The sequence below is a fragment of the Capricornis sumatraensis genome, chromosome 11, assembly GCF_032405125.1.
Source record: "Capricornis sumatraensis isolate serow.1 chromosome 11, serow.2, whole genome shotgun sequence".
NCBI classification, from domain to species: Eukaryota; Metazoa; Chordata; class Mammalia; order Artiodactyla; family Bovidae; genus Capricornis; species Capricornis sumatraensis.
In genome coordinates, this window is record NC_091079.1 from 23,994,358 (window position 1) to 24,013,006 (window position 18,649).

The following is an 18,649-nucleotide window of genomic DNA, read 5'->3' on the forward strand; positions in this document are numbered from 1 at the left end:
GGAAACTTATGGGCCAGGATAAAGAAATCACACTTCATGCTATGATATTTATAACTAACGTCTTAAAAAACTGGCAAGTGACTATGGTGGAAAGACCTTGGATTTAAAATCTCATATACATGTTTTGAAATTTTGATCCTGGAACTTATACTTCTTGTGACATCTGACTAGTTACTGAACCTTTCTCTGTGCTTAGGTGTAAAAGGCAGATTCCTTCATTCAACAAGGGCCTATTTAGTGTTGACTGTATGCCAGATACTATTTTGGGCATTGGATATCCAGCAGTGAACCAAACAGACATGTTCTCATGGAGCTCATATTTTAGTAATGGAAACATATTTAAACATAAATAAATAAATATGATATGCCAAATGTAGTAAATGCTGTGAAGAAATATATCAGTGTGACAGGCTGAAGAAGGTGCTATTTCCTAGATATATCAGAGACGGGCTCCCTGAGGAGACATTTGAGCAGAGCTCTAAAGCAGGTGAGGGTCTGAGCCCTGCAGATACCTAAGTGATTATATAATTTGTCCCATAGTGTAACTTCAGCTATTAGGGAAATTGATTACCATTTGATTAGTAGTAGATATTAACCTATAATAAAGGGCATACACTAGGATAGCAACGATGCTAGGTAGGAGGAGGCAAACTTAGAAGACTCCTGAGAGTCCCTTGGACAGCAGGGACACCAAACCAGTCAATCCTAAGGGAAATCAACCCTGAATATTCATCAGAAGGACAGATGTTGAAGCTGAAGCTCCAATATTTTGGCCACCTGATGCGAAGAGCCAACTCACTGGAAAAGACCCTGATGCTGGGAAAGATTGAGGACAGGAGGAGAAGGGGCCGACAGGGGATGAAATGGTTAGATATCATCACTGACTCAATGGACATGAATTTGAGCAAACTATGGGAGATAGTGAAGGACAGGGGAGCCTGGGGTGCTGCAGTCCATGGGGTCCCAAAGAGTCAGACATGACTTAGTGAGTAAACAACAACAACAGAACTTTTAATTAGGTCATTAAGAATAAGCACTGTATCCTAAAGGGGTGGGAGGGAGGGGTGGGAGGGAGGCTCAAGAGGTAGGGGATATATGTATGCTTATACTGCACATTGTTGTACAGCAGAAACCAATGCAACATTGTAAAGCTGTTATCCTCCAACTAAAAGTAAATTTTTTAAAATAAAAGAATAAGAACTATAGAATTGAGAGGGAAATTCTATTTCAGATTGAGAAAATTACCAAGGGACAGGTCCTCAGTGCTGTGAACAGAATGAAACCTTAGATTGAGATAGTGAACATGGGCTCTCTGATGCTGGCAACAAAGCCTGTTCACAGGCATTCGCATCTAGAGTCAGAGGCGGAGGGGAGGGAGGTCATGGTGCTTGCATCAGAGAAAGAACCATCCTCCCAAATCAGGGTGGACAAGTGAAACTCAGCTGTCAAGGCCTGTCTTATTCAAGCACAGACGAGAGTGTGTTTCTCAAGCAATAGGTTACAGCCATTTAGTGGACTATGAATTTGTCTTCATGGCTTTAGAGCAACACTTAAAATGAAATAAGATAAGATAGGTAGTAATAAGAAGAAGTATTTCTGAAGCTTTTGTTTCAGCATGAGTGTTTCTGGGAGTGTGTGTGATTGTCCTGGGCAGCCATGGAAAATGGAGGGCATTTCTTGCCATGGGTTGCACTATTTAAAAAGTGTTTAAAAGTGACGTAGAACTGGTTTTTTGCAAGGGTATGTTTTATCACGTCTCTTCCTGTTTGACCAATGCCAGCCAGTTCTTTTCACATAGGAAGGAAGTGTTCAGTGACAGTTTGTTGAATGAACGAATGTGAAAATGTTGATATGAAGACCTATAGCCAGGGCTTTGGGGGCTGGATAGGTAGCTGGGAAGAAAGGAAGGGTGGATAGACAGATGGCAATTGTTATTGTCTACTGTACACCTTCTAAACGCTGTCTTGGGGTGAGAGGGAAGGGGCAGCAGGAATAAAACCTTTAAATCTCCCTTGGATGCTTACTGGGTCCATGTTCCCCAGGATCCAGACCCACAGCCAGCTGTCCCTGGATATCCGGAATTCGGAGTACCTCACCACCATGCCACCGCTGCCCGCAGAGTGCTTGGACATTGACGGAGACTGGAACACCCTGCCCGTTATCTTCGAGGACAGATATGTGGACTGCCCAGCCACAGGTGTGTCTTTTTAGTTTTGGAAAAACTCAAGAGTTGGAATTACCATTGGGTTCCCATCGGCTGCTCTGCTTACCTCCCAACAGCCATGGGAACAAATCAGTGAGGTGTTTTGTCAGTTCACAGAGGAAAAGCAGGAACGAAGATTAAGCTTGTTGTTGGAAATGATTTCTCCCCGGTGAACGGACAAACTCATGGAACTCAAGGACAGTTACAGGAAAGACCCGCTTCTGGACTCCTGGGGTGGGATGTGGGAGGGAGGTTCAAGAGGGAGGGGACATTGTGTATAGCTATGGCTGATTCATGTTGATGTACAGCAGAAACCAACACACTATTGTAAGGCAATTATCCACCAATTAAAACATAAAAGTCTAGGTGACTTCTGAAAACAGTACAGCATTTCAAACAAAACACGTTATTTGGTTTTCAGTTAGTTGTACCCTGACATCTAGTGTCTACACTGCATAACAGCTTGAATGTGTATAAGCTCCAGAGATAGCAGCCAACCCAGCTGCTCAAAACAAGTGCAAAACATTGGCTTGTGTGTGTGTGCACGTGCATACACACCTGCACATGTACGTGTGTGTGTATATATATATGCTAATATATGTTATATGTATGTTAATCTTCTTTATATTTATGTGGTTGAACTACAGAAAATTTCAACAGTTGGAAAAGATATTTAAAATAAGCACCACTGTCTATCAGAATCCAACATGAGTAACTGACACCCTTTGTTATCATTTAGTTGTTTAGTCACGTCCGACTCTTCGCAGCCCCACGGACTGTAGCCCGCCAGGCTCCTCTGTCCATGGGATTTCCCAGGCAAGAATACTGGAGTGCATTGCCATGCTCTTCTCCAGGGGATCTTCCTGACACAGGGATCGAACTTGCATCTCCTACATTGGCAGGTGGATTCTTTACCACTGAGCCACCAGGGAAGCCCTTCTTACTTGTGAAATTTCAAGAATTTAGAGGTTATCTCTCAGGATCAAGGAAAAGAGTGCAGACAAACTCTTTATTATACAATCAGGTGGATCATTTGTGAATGTGGATTCTGAAGAGTATAACACATTTTTCTTTCTTTCTTGTTTTCTTTCTGTAGGATGTAATTTGAATATTTACCCTAATTTTGATGTTCCAGCAACAAGTCCAGCAATAATGAACCTGAACAACAGAGAGGAGAACCTTGTTGTAAATAGAAAATCACCTCTGAGGGAAAACCTAGTCTTGGCCTCCATGAAACCACCCCCCACGGACTCTGATGAGGAGGTTCTTAGGTGTCCAGGGCCCAGTAAGAATGTCGCCACACCCAGTCATATGGACGTATGCTCTGAATCTCAGGTATATCTGACAGTTGGTGAATTCCAGAGCAAGGCAGGTGTGCCTGAAGTTGACCATCAGACTGGCCCAAGGTCTGATGATGGGGGGCATCCGCTGGCAGATGAGGACCTGCCCAGGAGGAGCCCTGGTCCAGAGGATGGCCAGGCCCCAGCACTGACCTACATTGACGTGAAATCTAGCAATAAGAACCCCTTCAGAGCAGAACCCACAGTGCTCACTGGTGCCCAGCATGAGAGTGGGTGCTCCAGAGACAAGCACGGATTAGGCAGAACTGAGCGAACCAAAGGGGTAGCAGGTGGAGGTCATCACAGTGCTGTCTCTTCAGAGAAAACCACCCTGCATGAGTTAAGTAGTCTAGGAAAGGGGGTAGACCAAGGCAGCAAGGTGGTGCTGCTGAGTCTGAAGGTCACCCCCTCAGAGCCCTGTGAGCCCCTGAACTCTTCTTTGAGGGACCCCTTGGACATCAAGGGTTCACCAAAGGACCCTAAGGCAGAGGAGAAGGAGGAAGTGTGTGTCCTCTCTGGGGTCATCAAGAGATCTGCTTCCATCATCTCCGACTCAGGCATTGAGAGCGAGCCAAGCTCCGTTGCCTGGTCCGAGGCTCGCAGCAGAACCCTGGAGCTACCCAGTGACAGGGACTTCTTGCACCAGCTGGTCCGAAGACACGCCCTGCACAGAAACTCCCTGGAGGGGGGGCACACCGAGAGCAACACGAGCTTGCCGAGCGGGATCCAGGCCTCCCTCACGTCCATTAGCTCTTTGCCTTTTGAGGAGGAGGAGCGGGAACTGGCACTCACGAAGCTGACCAAGTCAGTGTCCGCGCCCCAGATCAGTAGCCCCGAGGAGTCTGCTGAAGATGCGGACTCTACACGGCATAGGGGAGGTCCCTCTGAAACTTCAACCGTGCCCATCGAGAGCACCAGCCCCTCAGGACGCTGCCTTCGACCCAGCGATGGCCCCGCAATCCAGGAAGCTGGGGTCGACCATGCCCTTGTGGAGGAAGTCTCAGATGCTGACAACCTGCAGGGCCCCGGTTACATAGATATCCCCAAAGGTCAAGAGGATCGGTTTGACCCCCAAGGCCCCTGTTGTCTGGATGGCAGGACTGACAACCCTCCAGGTGTTGAAACCAAAGGTCTGGGTTTAAAAATACCACGCCTCCTCGGACTTGCATCACCTGGGCACAGAGCTTTGCCCAGAGAACTTGTGGAGACTCCAAAAAGCATGCCTGGAGACTCCGATGCAGGGACAGGAGCTCCTCTCGACAGCGGCATGTTGGATGTTGAGAGTTTCACCCGCCCCAAGGTGCCTGAAGTAAGCTGTGCACCATCCATCGATATGGATTCTGCAGGTGAGCAAAGCAGCTCCCTTGGTGTCATGGAGGAGACGGCACCAAACAGAGGGGCTGACACCTTCCCAGAGGCTGACCGTGAAGCAGGCGTGGGCTCTGCCGTGACTCAGTCCGTTCCCTCCCTGGTTACGGGAAACCAGGAGCCCAGGCCAGGCACCTCCATCATGCTGTCCCACGTGACCTCTGCAGAGACCTTCTCTCTGGACAGCCTGAAAGCTGTCGAGGTCGTCAACCTGTCTGTGTCTTGCACTGCCACCTGTCTCCCTTTCTCGTCTGTGCCCAAGGAGACCCCTGCCAGGGCTGGATTCTCTTCCAAACAGACCCCGTTCCCCATCACTCATCAACCTTTGGGTTCCTTTGGAGTCGTCCCTAACCATTCCAGAAAGCTGGAGGAGGAAGTCAGCGAAAGGATGTTCAGGTAGGTTTGCTGATGGCTAACCTATCCCAGCATCATCTTTCAGGCTTTCCCACATATTTCTCAGTTTCATGCATACTGTTGCAGGATTGCGTACCAGGTATTTTCTGATTTAAATAAAGTAAGATGCTCCTATTGTACAAGTCAGGAATGTAGAATAGTAAAAGGAAGTAAAAATGATCAATAACCTCATCTCTCAAATATAGCCCATGTGTAAGTTCTTCTATATTTTTTCCTATGTGCATTCTTATGTATATATTGTGTTGTTCTTCTTTAACTCACTAAGTCGTGTCCAACTCTTTGTGACTCCATGGACTACAGCCATCCAAGCTCCTCTGTCCATGGGATTTCCCAGGCAAAAACATTGGAGTGGGTTGCCATTTCCTTCTCCAATGTATATATTATTAATGTGCAAAAGTAAGATAATTTTTACAAGCTCCAAGTTTTTTCCAGTTTCATATATTGGAAACATCTTTCTACGTTTATAAATCTGTTTTCCATTACCATTGTAGTGTTTAAATAATGTTCCATTGTATAAATGTACCATGAATTATTAACAAAATCCTTTAGAGATAAACTGTAAATGTTTTTTTCAGTTTTTCTTATGATGAACGACCTCTGTCTTTGCACAATTCCTTTAAGAGCCATTTGAGAATAGGACTAATTCATCAGACTTTCTTCCTAAATACCTCTTGTGTGATTATTAAGCTTATCATTCCTTTTGAAATGCCAGAATCCATCCCTTTATCCTTGTCTTGGGATTGTATTCATAGTAGTCCTTCCCCTATAAACTATGCATTTGATTAAATATAGTATTGAATCATTTAACCAAAAAATCCCATTTCACTCACTTGTTCAAAAAAGCGTTGAACAGTTACATATTAACAATATCTCCAAAAGAAATGGCACAGACAGGTAAATTTTGGATCCCGTGTTTTCTGAAGGCTATTCAATACCTATTATATGCCCATGTCATCAGTTTAATTAATACATGGCAGACACTATCTGGTACTGGCTAGTGTTCTGGGCTCTCAGTCTAAGAAGGAGGTGGAGAGATGACAGAAGCAGATGAGAGCAGTTGAGTGCACGGGGTGGTTCATGTGTGCACAGCTGAGCCGGAAAAAGCAGGACCTAATTTTTCTGTGGAGCAGTCAGTGTGGATGGAAATGGATGGTGGCCAGGAGAAGCTCTTTAGAGATGACGCCTAAGTGGAGGAGAAACTATGAGACACCATGTTGATGACAATGATGGTGATGATGATAAGGCTGGTAATAGATTTCATCTTTTTATTTCACTATTTACTCTGTTCCAAGTACGATTTTAAGCATTTTGTATTGATTATATCGCTTCATACACAAAACAGAGACACCTTTATGAATTCAATGAGGGTGTGATTCCTCTCATTTTTCACAAATGAGGAAACAATGCAGGGCGGTTACTAGTTGGCCCACAGGTTGCTGTTTAGTCACGAAGTTGTGTCTAACTCTTTGCCACCCCAGGGACTGTAGCCCACCAGGATCTTCCATCCATGGGATTTCCCAGGCAAGAACACTGGAGTAGGTTGCTGTTTCCTTCTCCAGGGGATCTTCCCAACCCAGGGATGGAACCCACGTCTCCTGCATTGACAGGCAGATTCTTTACTACTGAGCCACTAGGGAAACCCCCAGGTAGCAAGTGTCAAAGCTGAGATTGTGACCTTGGGGTTCTGACTCCTGTGTTCATGCTTTCAATCACCACTTGGCCAGGTAGCCAGGCAAAGAAGATGATAACCAGGTGGGAAAGGCATTTCAGGCAGATAGACCCGAATGCACAATGCATGGAAGTAAAGATATGATACATAATTCATGCAGGGAATGAAATATCTTCTCCAACTGTTCTTTCTGGGGGCTGGGGGATGATGCTGGAGAAGTAGGTGGAGGCCAGGGTAATAAACTTTCATTCCTGGAACACTGCTTAAAGATCGTATGGGTCCTTGAAGCTGGATAGAATCTCTGAGGTTCTGTTCATTGCAGGAACCACATTTGCAGAAACCAACTCAAGCTAGCCTTTGTTTTTCCTGGATTGCTTTCTTGCCTCCTTCAGAACCAAGCCTCCTTCACTAGCCTCTCCCTTGAGGTACCATATTCAGCCTTTGCCGCTTGGCAGAGACTTCCTTATAGATGTTCATCACTCCTGCATCTCAGCTCAACTCATCCCCTGTTCAACATGGAGCACACAGCTCGGCTTGTGATTAATTAGTGTATTCTCCAGTTTTTATCAGGCCAAAGAGAAATTTAAAAAAGAGCTGAAGATTGATGGATTTCTGTACAGTGACTTATCTGTACTAGCTTCTGACATACCGTATTTCCCACCAGAGGAAGAGGAAGAAAATTTGGAAGATGGGATTCACCTGGTAGTCTGTGTCCATGGCCTGGATGGTGAGTTCTAACAGGTTTCCTCCTCAAAATGTGATATAGACACATTATCACATTTATGGTTGACTCTAGGTCAGGGACTTGTTCAACAAATGTTCAGTAGGCAACTGTGGAATGATAGTAAGCGTACTGGATCTAGGAAAATGGCATGGCCTTGCTCCCAAAGGAAAGATCTCTTTGGCCAAAAATACGTTTGAGTTAATGAAATACCCAAATGAATGAATTAATGCAATGGAGGGATAAATCAGTCATATCCACTTTATATGGGATCTAACAAATAACTAAGGGTCAGAGAAATGAAAGGGTTTCTCTAGGGCTTCGCTGTTGCTGAGCAGCAAAACCTGTGTTCGCATACTTCTTATGATAACCAAATAGGGAGTGGCGATGACTTCACTTCCGTGACACACTCTTGTTAATATCCTTAATTTTTCTCACTCTTGGGGCTAATGCATTTAATTGTCTGTATCCAGTCCTGGCTATATGCATTGCATACCAGAACGCTGAGTCAATAGGTCTATTTGGTGAAGTGTCCAAGAATCCAGCGGCAGATCACCCATTGCAGATGATTATGGCGGTGGTGGTAGTGATGATGAAGACCAGGTTGTATACATCACTCACCATGGTCCCAGAGCCTTCTTAGATGCTTAATATATATTAATGTTGTTGATCCTGACAAGAGCCCTGCAGAGTAGCTGCTATTATCCGCCCCCTTTATAAAGGGGGAAACTGAGTAAGAGGGCAGCTAAGTAACTTGTATAAGGTCCCACAGCTACTGCAGTTGAGAGTCGCCATGGTGGTCTAGTGGTTGAGACTTCGCCTTCCAGTGCAGGAGCTGGGGATTCAATCCCTGGTCAGGGAACTAAATCCCACCTGCCTCATGGCCAGAAAACCAAAACATAAAACAGGAACAAACTCAACAAATTGTAGCAAATTCAGTAAAGACTTTAAAACTGGTCCACATCAAAAAAAAAAGTTATCAATGCGGGAGGGAATATGTATATGTATTTGCAGCTGATCTGTGCTGTTACAGCAGAAACCAACACAACATTGTAAAGTAATTGTCCTCCAATTAAAATAAATAAATTTAAATTTTAAAAATGTAGGAATGGAAAAAAAATAAATTAAAGAAACAGCTATCAGGCTGGGTTTTGCTGCTTATCAACAACACTTGCAGAATGTCCTGAATAAACAGAACTGTCAAAGAAGGGGGAGGCAGCGTGTCTTCAGCTGTTCCTGGACCGGCATGTTCACAAGCCAGAAACTGATAGATCGGGGAATAATCCCAGTGAGATAGGGCTGCCAGGGTGGCCCTGAGCCTGTGTGGACGGGAGGAGGGGGCAGCCCAGGGACCAGTGGACTGGACATGTGTTAGTTGCTTTTATTATGGACTTAATGAAAAATGAGAAATAGGAAGGAGAGGAAAGAAATAAGAAATAAATCCTTAGTGTGTCAGATGTCACATGATTCAATGTGGGTCTATGTGGGGTCATCTCTCCTCTTTAGGGAACAGTGCAGACCTCCGGCTGGTAAAGACTTTCATAGAACTGGGGCTCCCTGGAGGAAAACTGGATTTCCTCATGTCTGAGAAGAATCAGGTATGACAACAAAAACATCTGAACTGAAACAATCCCTGACTCACATCTAGATGAGCCTCCTAAAGTCACCGTGATGGTTATGGCCACACAGGTGGGAGGAAGCTTTGCCAGGTGACCCTGGCCAGGTGCTCAGGTCTGGAGAGCTCCTTTTCCTTGGGGAGGAGGAAATAGTAAGAAGGGGAAACATGTGAGTCAGGTGACTGGCCCTCTCGACCTCACAGGTCGTAGGTTGGCTGACAGCTTTGGAGCATAAATAATAGGGCATCTGTGGGTCTGTCTGGGGAAGAGGTTTGTCACGGGTGTTGGTGTAACCATGGAGCTGGATCGTGAGCTTTTCATCACCAGAGGGAAACTATGGAGCCTTTGCCATTTCAGGGTTGGAGCTTTATTGGGGTGTCAAGGTAGATGAGACTTGCAAGAGTCCATGACCAGGAGGTGGGGTTGGGTGTTGTCACTGATTCCGAGCCCAGGGGACTTGAGATGGATGAGGCTAAGTATCCTCTGGAGGCAGAGAACGGCTAGAGGGTCTCATGGCCACGGAACATGGGAGCCGTACAGAGAATAGTCAACAAGCGAACACTGGATGTTAGTCTCATTGCTCCCCTCTTAGTGGTCGGTGCTTTTGCCTTTTCTCTGACACCTGCTCTGTACAAGGCCATGTACTCTGCAGGGTGAAGAGACAGACATGTGAGGAAGAGGAAAGAGAATAATTTCAAGTGCCTTCAATGTGCTGAGCACTTGCACCTGTTTGCTCTTTTAATCTTCACAACCTTTCTTTGAAGTGCGGACCCTGTTGTTTCCCCACGGAAGAGGGAACCCATAGTCAGTCCAATCTGGAAAGCCCCAGTTGGGGGCTCTTTTTCTTGATGTTGAATCCTAATTTGTAGCCTGAAGGTCAGGCATGGGCATAGCCCCAGGATGTGCCGTGAGGCTTGGTGGAGGAAAACGGGCTTGTGCGCAGAGCCTGGCCTTGTGCAACTGCCCCCTCGGTACCCGTTTCGTCTCTCTCCTTCCAGATGGACACTTTTGCGGATTTTGATACCATGACCGATCGGTTACTGGATGAAATCATTCAGCACATCCAGTTGTACAACCTCTCCATATCGAGAATTAGGTAAAAGGAAACCACAGGTAGTTAATGCTGGGGGGAGTGGTGCCATTTTTAAGTGTTTGCTGTGTATGAGTTCAGCACGATGCCATCAGAATACCAGGCTGGGATTAGTTAACTTAGGGCTTTTAAGGGACTAGATTACTTTCAGAGCAGCTGTGGGACCCATGTCTGGCATAGCTGCTGTGTAGGAGCCTACAGCTTGTGCAGCTCAGTACAAAGAGAACTGGGCTTAAATATGTGTGTTCCCTGTGCTCAGTCGTGTCTAACTCTTTGTGATCCTTTGGACCCAGGATTTTTTCAGGCAAGAATACTGGAGTGGGTAGTCATTCCCTTCTCCAGGGATCTTCCCGACCCAGGCATCAAACCTGCGTCCCTGCATTTCCTGCATTGCAGGCAGATTCTTTACCTGCTGAGCCATTGGGGAAAGCCTTAAACAAATACTCTAGGTTTTCAATCCTTATTCTTTTGACAGTTACAAGTTTGTGTCTGCATTCTACCATGTAACCTTGAACAAGCTTTCTACATCTCTTATCCTCTGTTTCCCCATATATTAAGTGGGACCAGCCCGAGGGGGTTCATTAGCTGCTGCATAAAAGGGCTTCATTCAGCACTAATTGTGACCTTACAGTGTAATAGACAACTGGGTGTCAATGTTGAAAGGATTAAGGGGATAGTCCATAGCGTGTTCCTCAGGCACTTGCCAATGTGGACACATCTGGAAATGAGTCCTCGATATCCACAATCCCATTTAGGCCTTGGGGATGATCTATCACTTCTTTATTTCACAAATGAGGATTCAGAGGCCTACAGAGTTAGGTAAAAATAGAAGGACATGGGAATTCCCTGGAGGCCCAGTGGTTAGGGCTCCATACTCACTGCCAGGGCCTGGGTTCGATCTCTAGTCAGGGAACTAAAATCCCACAAGCTGCACAGCACAGTCAGACAGACAGACTATCAACAAACTGAAAAATTCATCGGAATTCCCTGGTGGTCTAGTTGTTAGGACTTGGTGCCTTCACTGCCAAAGACCTGGGTTCAATCCCTGGTTGGGTTACTAAGATCCTGCAAGCCCCGCAGTGCAGACAAAATTAATAACGATAATACTAAAAAGTAAGGATACCAGGGCTTCCCTGGTAGTTCAGACGGTAAAGAATCTGCCTGCAATGCAGGAGACCCAGGTTTGATCCCTCGGTTGGGAAGATCCCTGGAGAAGGGAATGGCAACCGACTCCAGTATTCTTGCCTGGAGAATCCCATGGACAGAGGAGCCTGGCAGTCTATAGTCCATGGAGTCGCAAACAGTCGGACAGGACTGAGCAACTAACACTTTCACTTAAACTTTTCAAGAGGATACCCATGAAAAGAGCTAGGGAGCTCTGACTCTCATCTAGTTGGGTTTCTACAAATAACTATTTAAGCTGAAAGTGCTGATGTGTGAGATCCACAGATCTCAGAGCAGTGGAGCAGCCGGAGCAGAGCGTGCGCGGGGGGCTGAGTGGGGTGACGGAGGGCGGAGTGGTCCTGGAGAGGCAGGTGGAAGTGGGCCAGGCTGAGAAGCCAGGACTTGACCCTATGAATGACTAGGAGGGTTCATGCCCCATGTGTATTCCAGAAAGGACCCCCAAGTCCCCCAAGGGAGGCGTAGAGACCAGAACTGGGTGGAGGGGCTGCTCTAATAACACACAGTGGGAAGGTGTCCATACTTCTGATCACACTGGGCCCAGGGTCTCCATCACAAAGGCTCCATCCGGGGCTCCACGTATCCAGCATTTGGAAACCCAATGGGGATGGATTATTGCTCCCCTCACTTCACCCCGCATGTCCCCCTAAATCCTAAGGGAGCTGGAGGCTGGCTCACACCTCGGTTTACCTGGTGCAGCATCTTCTGGGCTGCTGCTGTCCTCGCCCGCTCACGTGGACCCTTCCCATCTCTCCGTAGCTTCATCGGCCATTCTCTCGGCAACATCATCATCCGATCGGTCCTCACGCGGCCTCGGTTCCGGTATTACCTCAACAAACTCCACACCTTCCTGTCACTGTCTGGGCCCCACCTGGGGACCCTGTACAACAATAGTGCCCTGGTCAGCACAGGTAAGATGCCGCCAGCATCGGCACTCCTCAGCATCATGCAGGGCCCAGGGGAGGGCAAAGCAGAGATGGAGGCTCTTCCTGATGGAGCCTCCTGGCTTTGGAGCCAGCCTCTTCAAAGTGGTGGCGCTGGCTGTCTGACACTGTCCCCGCACCCATACCTGCCTGCCCTCAGGGCGGACTGGGCTGCTTGATGTCCTCACAGGAGATGGCTCAGATCCGTTTGCTTTCACATTATTACAGAACATAAGCTGAGAACATGGGTTATTCAAGACATGGATATATAAGAATTGAAGTTCTTTCCTTTGTCGAGCTGTCTTCCCTCACAATCCAAGGAAGCCAGTTTTGAACAGAAACAAATGATTTAGACCACATTTTCCCAATAGTAAGTTTGCAATGCTAGTGAAATGTTTTTCTGAAAAATGAGACATTCCCAATAATCCTTCCCATCTCACACATTTAGAGTGATTCTGCATGGCTCACTCTCCTTATATTTGCATTCATGCACATTTGCGTGGCAGTAAGTCTTCCCAGGTGGCTCAGGGGTAAAGAACCCGCCTGCCAATGCAGGAGACATGGGTTTGATCCCTGGGTTGGAAAGATCCCTGGAGTAGGAAATGGCAGACCACTCCAGTATTCTTGCTTGGAAAATCCCACAGTGAGAGGAGTCTGGCAGGCTACAGTCCATGGGGTCACAAAGAGTCAGACACAACTGAGCATGCACATCATCACGTCAATCATAATATGTACACGCCCTGTGTCTTCCTTATTTCCTTGCATTTTATCAAATTCGTGTATTTGTGCATGTGACATAATACTCATTCATGTTATTGTCAGCATAACCAGAGTAAATAGCTGGACTTCAAAATGAAAGGTTGATTTTCACTTTTCTGTATCCTAAATGGATCTGTTCAGTTCAGTTACTCACTCATGTCCGACTCTTTGCAACCCCATGGACTGCAGCACACCAGGCTTCCCTGTCCATCACCAACTCCCAGAGCTTGCTCAAACTCATGTGCATTGAGTCAGTGATGCCACCCAACCATCCTATCCTTTGGCATCCCCTTCTCTTCCTGCCTTCAGTCTTTCCCAGCATCAGGGTCTTTTCCAATGAGTCAGTTCTTCACATTAGGTAGCCAAAGTATTGGAGCTTCAGCTTTAGCATCAGTTCTTCCAATGACTATTCAGGACTGATTTCCTTTAGAATGGACTAGGTGGATCTCCTTGCAATCCAAGGGACTCTCAAGAGTCTTCTCTAACACTACAGTTCAAAAGCATCAATTCTTCTGCACTCAGCTTTCTTTATAGTCCAACTCTAACATCCATACATGACTACAGGAAAAAACATAGCTTTGACTAGATGGAGCTTTGTTGGCAAAGTAATGTCTCTGCTTTTTAATATGCTGTTTAGGTTGGTCATAGCTTTTCTTCCAAGGAGCAAGCGTCTTTTAATTTCATGTCTGTAATCATCATCTGCAGTGATTTTGGAGGCCAAGAAAATAAAGTCTGTCATTGTTTCCATTGTTCCTCCACCTATTTGCCATGAAGTAATGGTCTGGATGTCATGATCTTAGTGTTCTGAATGTTGAGTTTTAAGGCAGCTTTTTCACTCTCCTCTTTCGTCAAGAGATTCTTTAGTTTCTCTTTGCTTTCTGCCATAGCCGTGGAGTCATCTGCATACTGAGGTTATTGATATTTCTCCCAGCAATCTTGTTTCCAGCTTGTGCTTCATCCAGCCCAGCATTTCGCATGATGTACTCTGCATATAAGTTAAATAAGCAGGATGACATTATACAGCCTTGACATACTCCTTTCTCAATTTGGAACCAGTCTGTTGTTCCATGTTCAGTTCTAACTGTTGCTTCTTGTCCTGCATACAGGTTTCTCAGGAGGCAGATCAGGTGGTCTGGTATTCCCATCTCTTTAAGAATTTTCCACAGTTTGCTGTGATCCACACAGTCAAAGGCTTTGGCATAGTCAATAAAGCAGAAGTAAATGTTTCTCTAGAACTCTCTTTCTTTTTCTATGATCCAGTGGATGTTGGCAATTTGATCTCTGGTTTCTCTGCCTTTTCTAAATCCACCTTGAACATCTAGAAGTTCTTAGTTCATATACTGTTGAAATCTGGCTTGGAGAATTTTGAGCATTACTTTACTAGTGTGTGAGATGAGTGCAATTGTGTGGTAGTTCGAGCATTTTTTGGCATTGCCTTTCTTTGGGATTGGAAAGAAAACTGACCTTTTCTGAGCCTGTGGCCACTGCTGAGTTTTCCAAATTTGCTGGCATATTGAGTGCAACACTTTCACAGCATCATCTTTTAGGATTTGAAATAGCTCCACTGGGATTCCATCACCTCCACTAGCTTTATTCCCAGTGTTGCTTCCGAAGGCCCACTTGACTTTGCACTCCAGGACGTTTGGCTCTCATTAAGATCTTTTTTGTATAGTTCTGTGTATTCTTGCCACCTTTTCTTAACGTCTTCTTCTCTTAGATCCATACCATTTCTGTCCTTTATTGTGCCCATCTTTGCATAAATTGTTCCCTTGGTATCTCTGATTTTTTAAAAGAGATCTCTAGTCTTTCCCATTCTATTGTTTTCCTCTATTTCTTTTCACTGATCACTGAGGAAGGCTTTCTTATCTCTCCTTGGTATTCCTTGGAACTCTGCATTCAGATGGGTATATGTTTCCTTTTCGCCTTTGACTTTCACTTCTCTTCTTTTCTCAACTATTTCTAAGGCCTCCTCAGACAACCATTTTGCCTTTTTGCATTTCTTTTTCTTGGGGACGATCTTGATCACTGCCTCCCGTACAGTGTCACAAACCTCTGTCCATAGTTCTTCAGGCACTCTGTCTATCAAATCTAATCCTTTGAATCTATTTGTCACTTCCACTATATAATTGTAATGAATTTGATTAAGGTTATACCTGAATGGTCTAGTGGTTTTCCCTACTTTCTTCAATTTAACTCTGAATTTGGCAATAAGGAGTTCATGATCTGAGCCACAGTAAGTTCCCAGTCTTGTTTTTGCTGACTATATAGAGCTTCTCCATCTTTGGCTGCAAATAATATAATCAATCTGAATTTGGTATTGACCATACGGTGATGTCCATGTGTAGAATCGTCTCTTGTATTGTTGGAAGAGGGTGTTTGCTATGACCAGTTTGTTCTCTTGGCAAAACTCTGTAAGGAGCGTCTATATGTGTGTGTGTGTGTGTGTGTGTGTGTGTGTGTGTGTGTGTATATATATATGTATATATATATATATGTATGTATGTATGTATTTCACACTGTTTCCTTAGGCTAGATTTATGGAAGGGGATTGAAAAATCAAAGGGTTTGGTTAACTTCATGACTCCTGAAGCCTGTCTCATAAGATTTTATCTCTGCTTCCAGAATATAACAATACAAATGTACCTCGAACTTCCCGAGGATTTGCTAAATTGCACACTCTCCTTTTTTAAGTTAACTAAAAGCCACAGTTGAATGTTAATTTTTCCCCTATTCTTTTTTGCTTTTTTTTTTTTTGGTTGGATGTGTTTGATGTGGGTCTGGTTTGGTTGTCATCTTTCTAGGCTTGTGGCTCATGCAGAAACTGAAGAAATCTGGGTCGCTTTTGCAGCTGACCTTCAGGGATAATGCTGATCTGCGCAAATGTTTCCTCTACCAACTAAGCCAAAAGACAGGTGAGTGGATTCCCCAGCTGCACGCTGAGGTGGCAATGAGTGGGAGCTGGAGAGCCAAACCTTGAGACCCAAATTAGATTCAAAGTTGCATTAATTCACTCACAGAAGGATGCCATCAGGAGCTGCAGTGTGACATAGCTTCCTCAGTTCACAGAGAGCCCAGCAGCTACCGAAGAACTAGCTGCCCCTTGACCGCCTCCCTCACAGCCTGGGGGCCAGAGGCAGGTGTCTGCAGTGTCCTCTACCCTAGAGTTGCAGCATCCACTTCCCACCAAGCTTTTAATGTCCCCAGGTCTGTGTGCCAACCAACAGCTCCTTTACCCAGGTGCAGATTCCCCTACCAAAGGGCAGGTAGACACTGTCCATCTGTGTTGACAGGGCAGGGGGACATGGGAGTGCCTAAGATCACACCTTCACCCACACTTGCAATGAGGAAGCACATACAGGTGTTGAAGACTCTGCCTGCCAAGGGAGTGAGCAGAGCAGAGCAGTGACCTCATGTCACTGAGGGAGCAGAGAGGTTGACCAGTTGTCCCAGAGTCCTTCCCAGCAAGCTGGCCTGGCCCAGGGTCTGTCCTATAGCTCACAATCTTCCATCAGTGTCAGAACACTGACTCTGATGCTATCTCTCCCTCCCTGGATGTGAGCCTGGCATAGCCCTGGATAAGTTCCAGGGCTTGATAACCTTGGACAAGTTCCTTACCCATGTCTGTCTCTGTGTGTTACCATGAGAGCTACACCCTCATGGGGAAGGGAGGGAAGCAGGCTTGGGCAGAGGAGCAGTTGGACCACAACATGGCCCCTCTCCAGTTATCCTGCAGAGGGAAGAGGTCTGGTATCTGCCCCCTGCGAATCACTGAGAGTTGGCCAACCCCAGCTTGTGGTCTTGGGCTGATATCTGGGATGAAAAGGCTCATTTCATTGGAGGCATCCCCCACAGGGTCCCTGGGCTGAAAGCAGTTCGATGGGGGACCTGGGTAGAGCACCACAGTGCTGGGATATCCCTGGTAAGCTCAGGGACTGAAAGAATAGGCTGTGATGCTTCAACTGGGACATCCCTCTGCCTCAGAGCAGGCTGATTCAAGGAGGTGAGGTGACCTGCAGAGCGATGAGGCTGTTTTCCTCCAGCAGGTGACGCTACTGGGGCTGGAACGCAGGGAACCATGGGGTTGGGGAGAAGAAGCAGCAGATACTAGATTTATTTCCTTACGGACTCCTCATTGTTCCCAGCCCAGAAAGGCATTCTTGTCACTCACCTGTTATTTATCTTCCACTGCTCAGGGTTGTGATCTTCTTAGTTTCTGCGGCTGATGTAGTCAAAGCTGCCCCTCCGCCCTAACTTGCAGAGCTTCTTTCCCCCTCCTAGACCCAAAGAACCTCATTCAATGACTCCACTGGTGTGTCTGGTGTCTTCCCGCTTTTCCTTTCTCCTGGGCAAGAGAGAAATGTGTACAAAGCAGAGGCTGTGGGTTGAAACTGCCTGAGCAAAACAGCACCCACCCGGTTTATTGCAGGTCTGCAGTATTTTAAAAATGTTGTGCTGGTTGCTTCTCCCCAAGACCGCTACGTGCCCTTCCATTCAGCCAGGATCGAGATGTGTAAAACCGCCCTCAGAGACAGACATACAGGTAAGCCACATTTCCTTTCCTTTTTTCTCCTTTCTCTCCTTCCCTTCCCGTTTCTCCTCCATCTCCCTCTTCTTTTTCGTCTCCCCACCCCCTTCTCCTCCTCCTTCTTTCCTCTTCCTTCTTCTTCATTTTCGTGACTTTCTGACTTGAAAAGCAAAAGGAAATCATGATGAATGTAACTCTGCCTAGTAGGGCACATCAGATATTCTGCCAAGGACTAGGAGCCCAACACACACCTGGTGTTTTTCTTTAGATTCCACTGCTGAACTTTTGCCCCCACGTCTCATCCATCTTCCCTCCTCCCAGGCCCTGTTTACGCGGAAATGATCAACAACCTACTCCGCCCTCTGGTGGATGCCAAGGACTGCACTTTGATCAGACACAATGTGTTCCACGCCTTGCCCAACACTGCCAACACTCTGATTGGCCGAGCGGCTCACATCGCTGTGCTGGACTCCGAGCTCTTCCTGGAGAAGTTCTTCTTGGTGGCGGGACTCAACTACTTCAAGTAGTGGCTTTGAGCGCGCGGGCCTTGGGGAGCTCGCCAGAAACGTTTAAGATCCGTGAGAGCTCTGGCTGAGACATCCTTTTACAGACCTCTGTCATTCCAGGGTTGAGCTCAGAGAGGAAGGCGCTAGGGGTGGAGGGTGGGTGGGACCGGACATTCGAGGTGCTTCCCTTTTCGGAGAGTTTGGGAAAGCTGAATCCATAGTGTCCAAGACAACAGACTTTGCCCGAACCTGTCTAGCCACCTGGAGTCTCATTCAAGATGCTTTCTAGCAAAATTTGGAGAAAATAAAGAAACAGAATCCTTGGAGTCGGTG

The 18,649-nt window shown here is 46.2% G+C and overlaps 1 protein-coding gene across 1 annotated transcript in view; it reads left to right on the forward strand.

The window, feature by feature from the left end:
* The window catches only part of FAM135B (family with sequence similarity 135 member B), a 156,438-nt gene extending 138,101 nt beyond the window's left edge, over nt 1-18,337 (forward strand). Inside the window, exons 11-19 of the mRNA XM_068983823.1 lie at nt 2,043-2,197; nt 3,300-5,307; nt 7,555-7,721; nt 9,222-9,313; nt 10,330-10,427; nt 12,363-12,514; nt 16,087-16,197; nt 17,712-17,825; nt 18,132-18,337. Coding sequence (XP_068839924.1) covers nt 2,043-2,197; nt 3,300-5,307; nt 7,555-7,721; nt 9,222-9,313; nt 10,330-10,427; nt 12,363-12,514; nt 16,087-16,197; nt 17,712-17,825; nt 18,132-18,337 — 3,103 coding nt within the window. The remainder of the gene's footprint in view (nt 1-2,042; nt 2,198-3,299; nt 5,308-7,554; nt 7,722-9,221; nt 9,314-10,329; nt 10,428-12,362; nt 12,515-16,086; nt 16,198-17,711; nt 17,826-18,131) is intronic.
* The last annotated feature ends 312 nt before the right edge of the window (nt 18,338-18,649 follow it).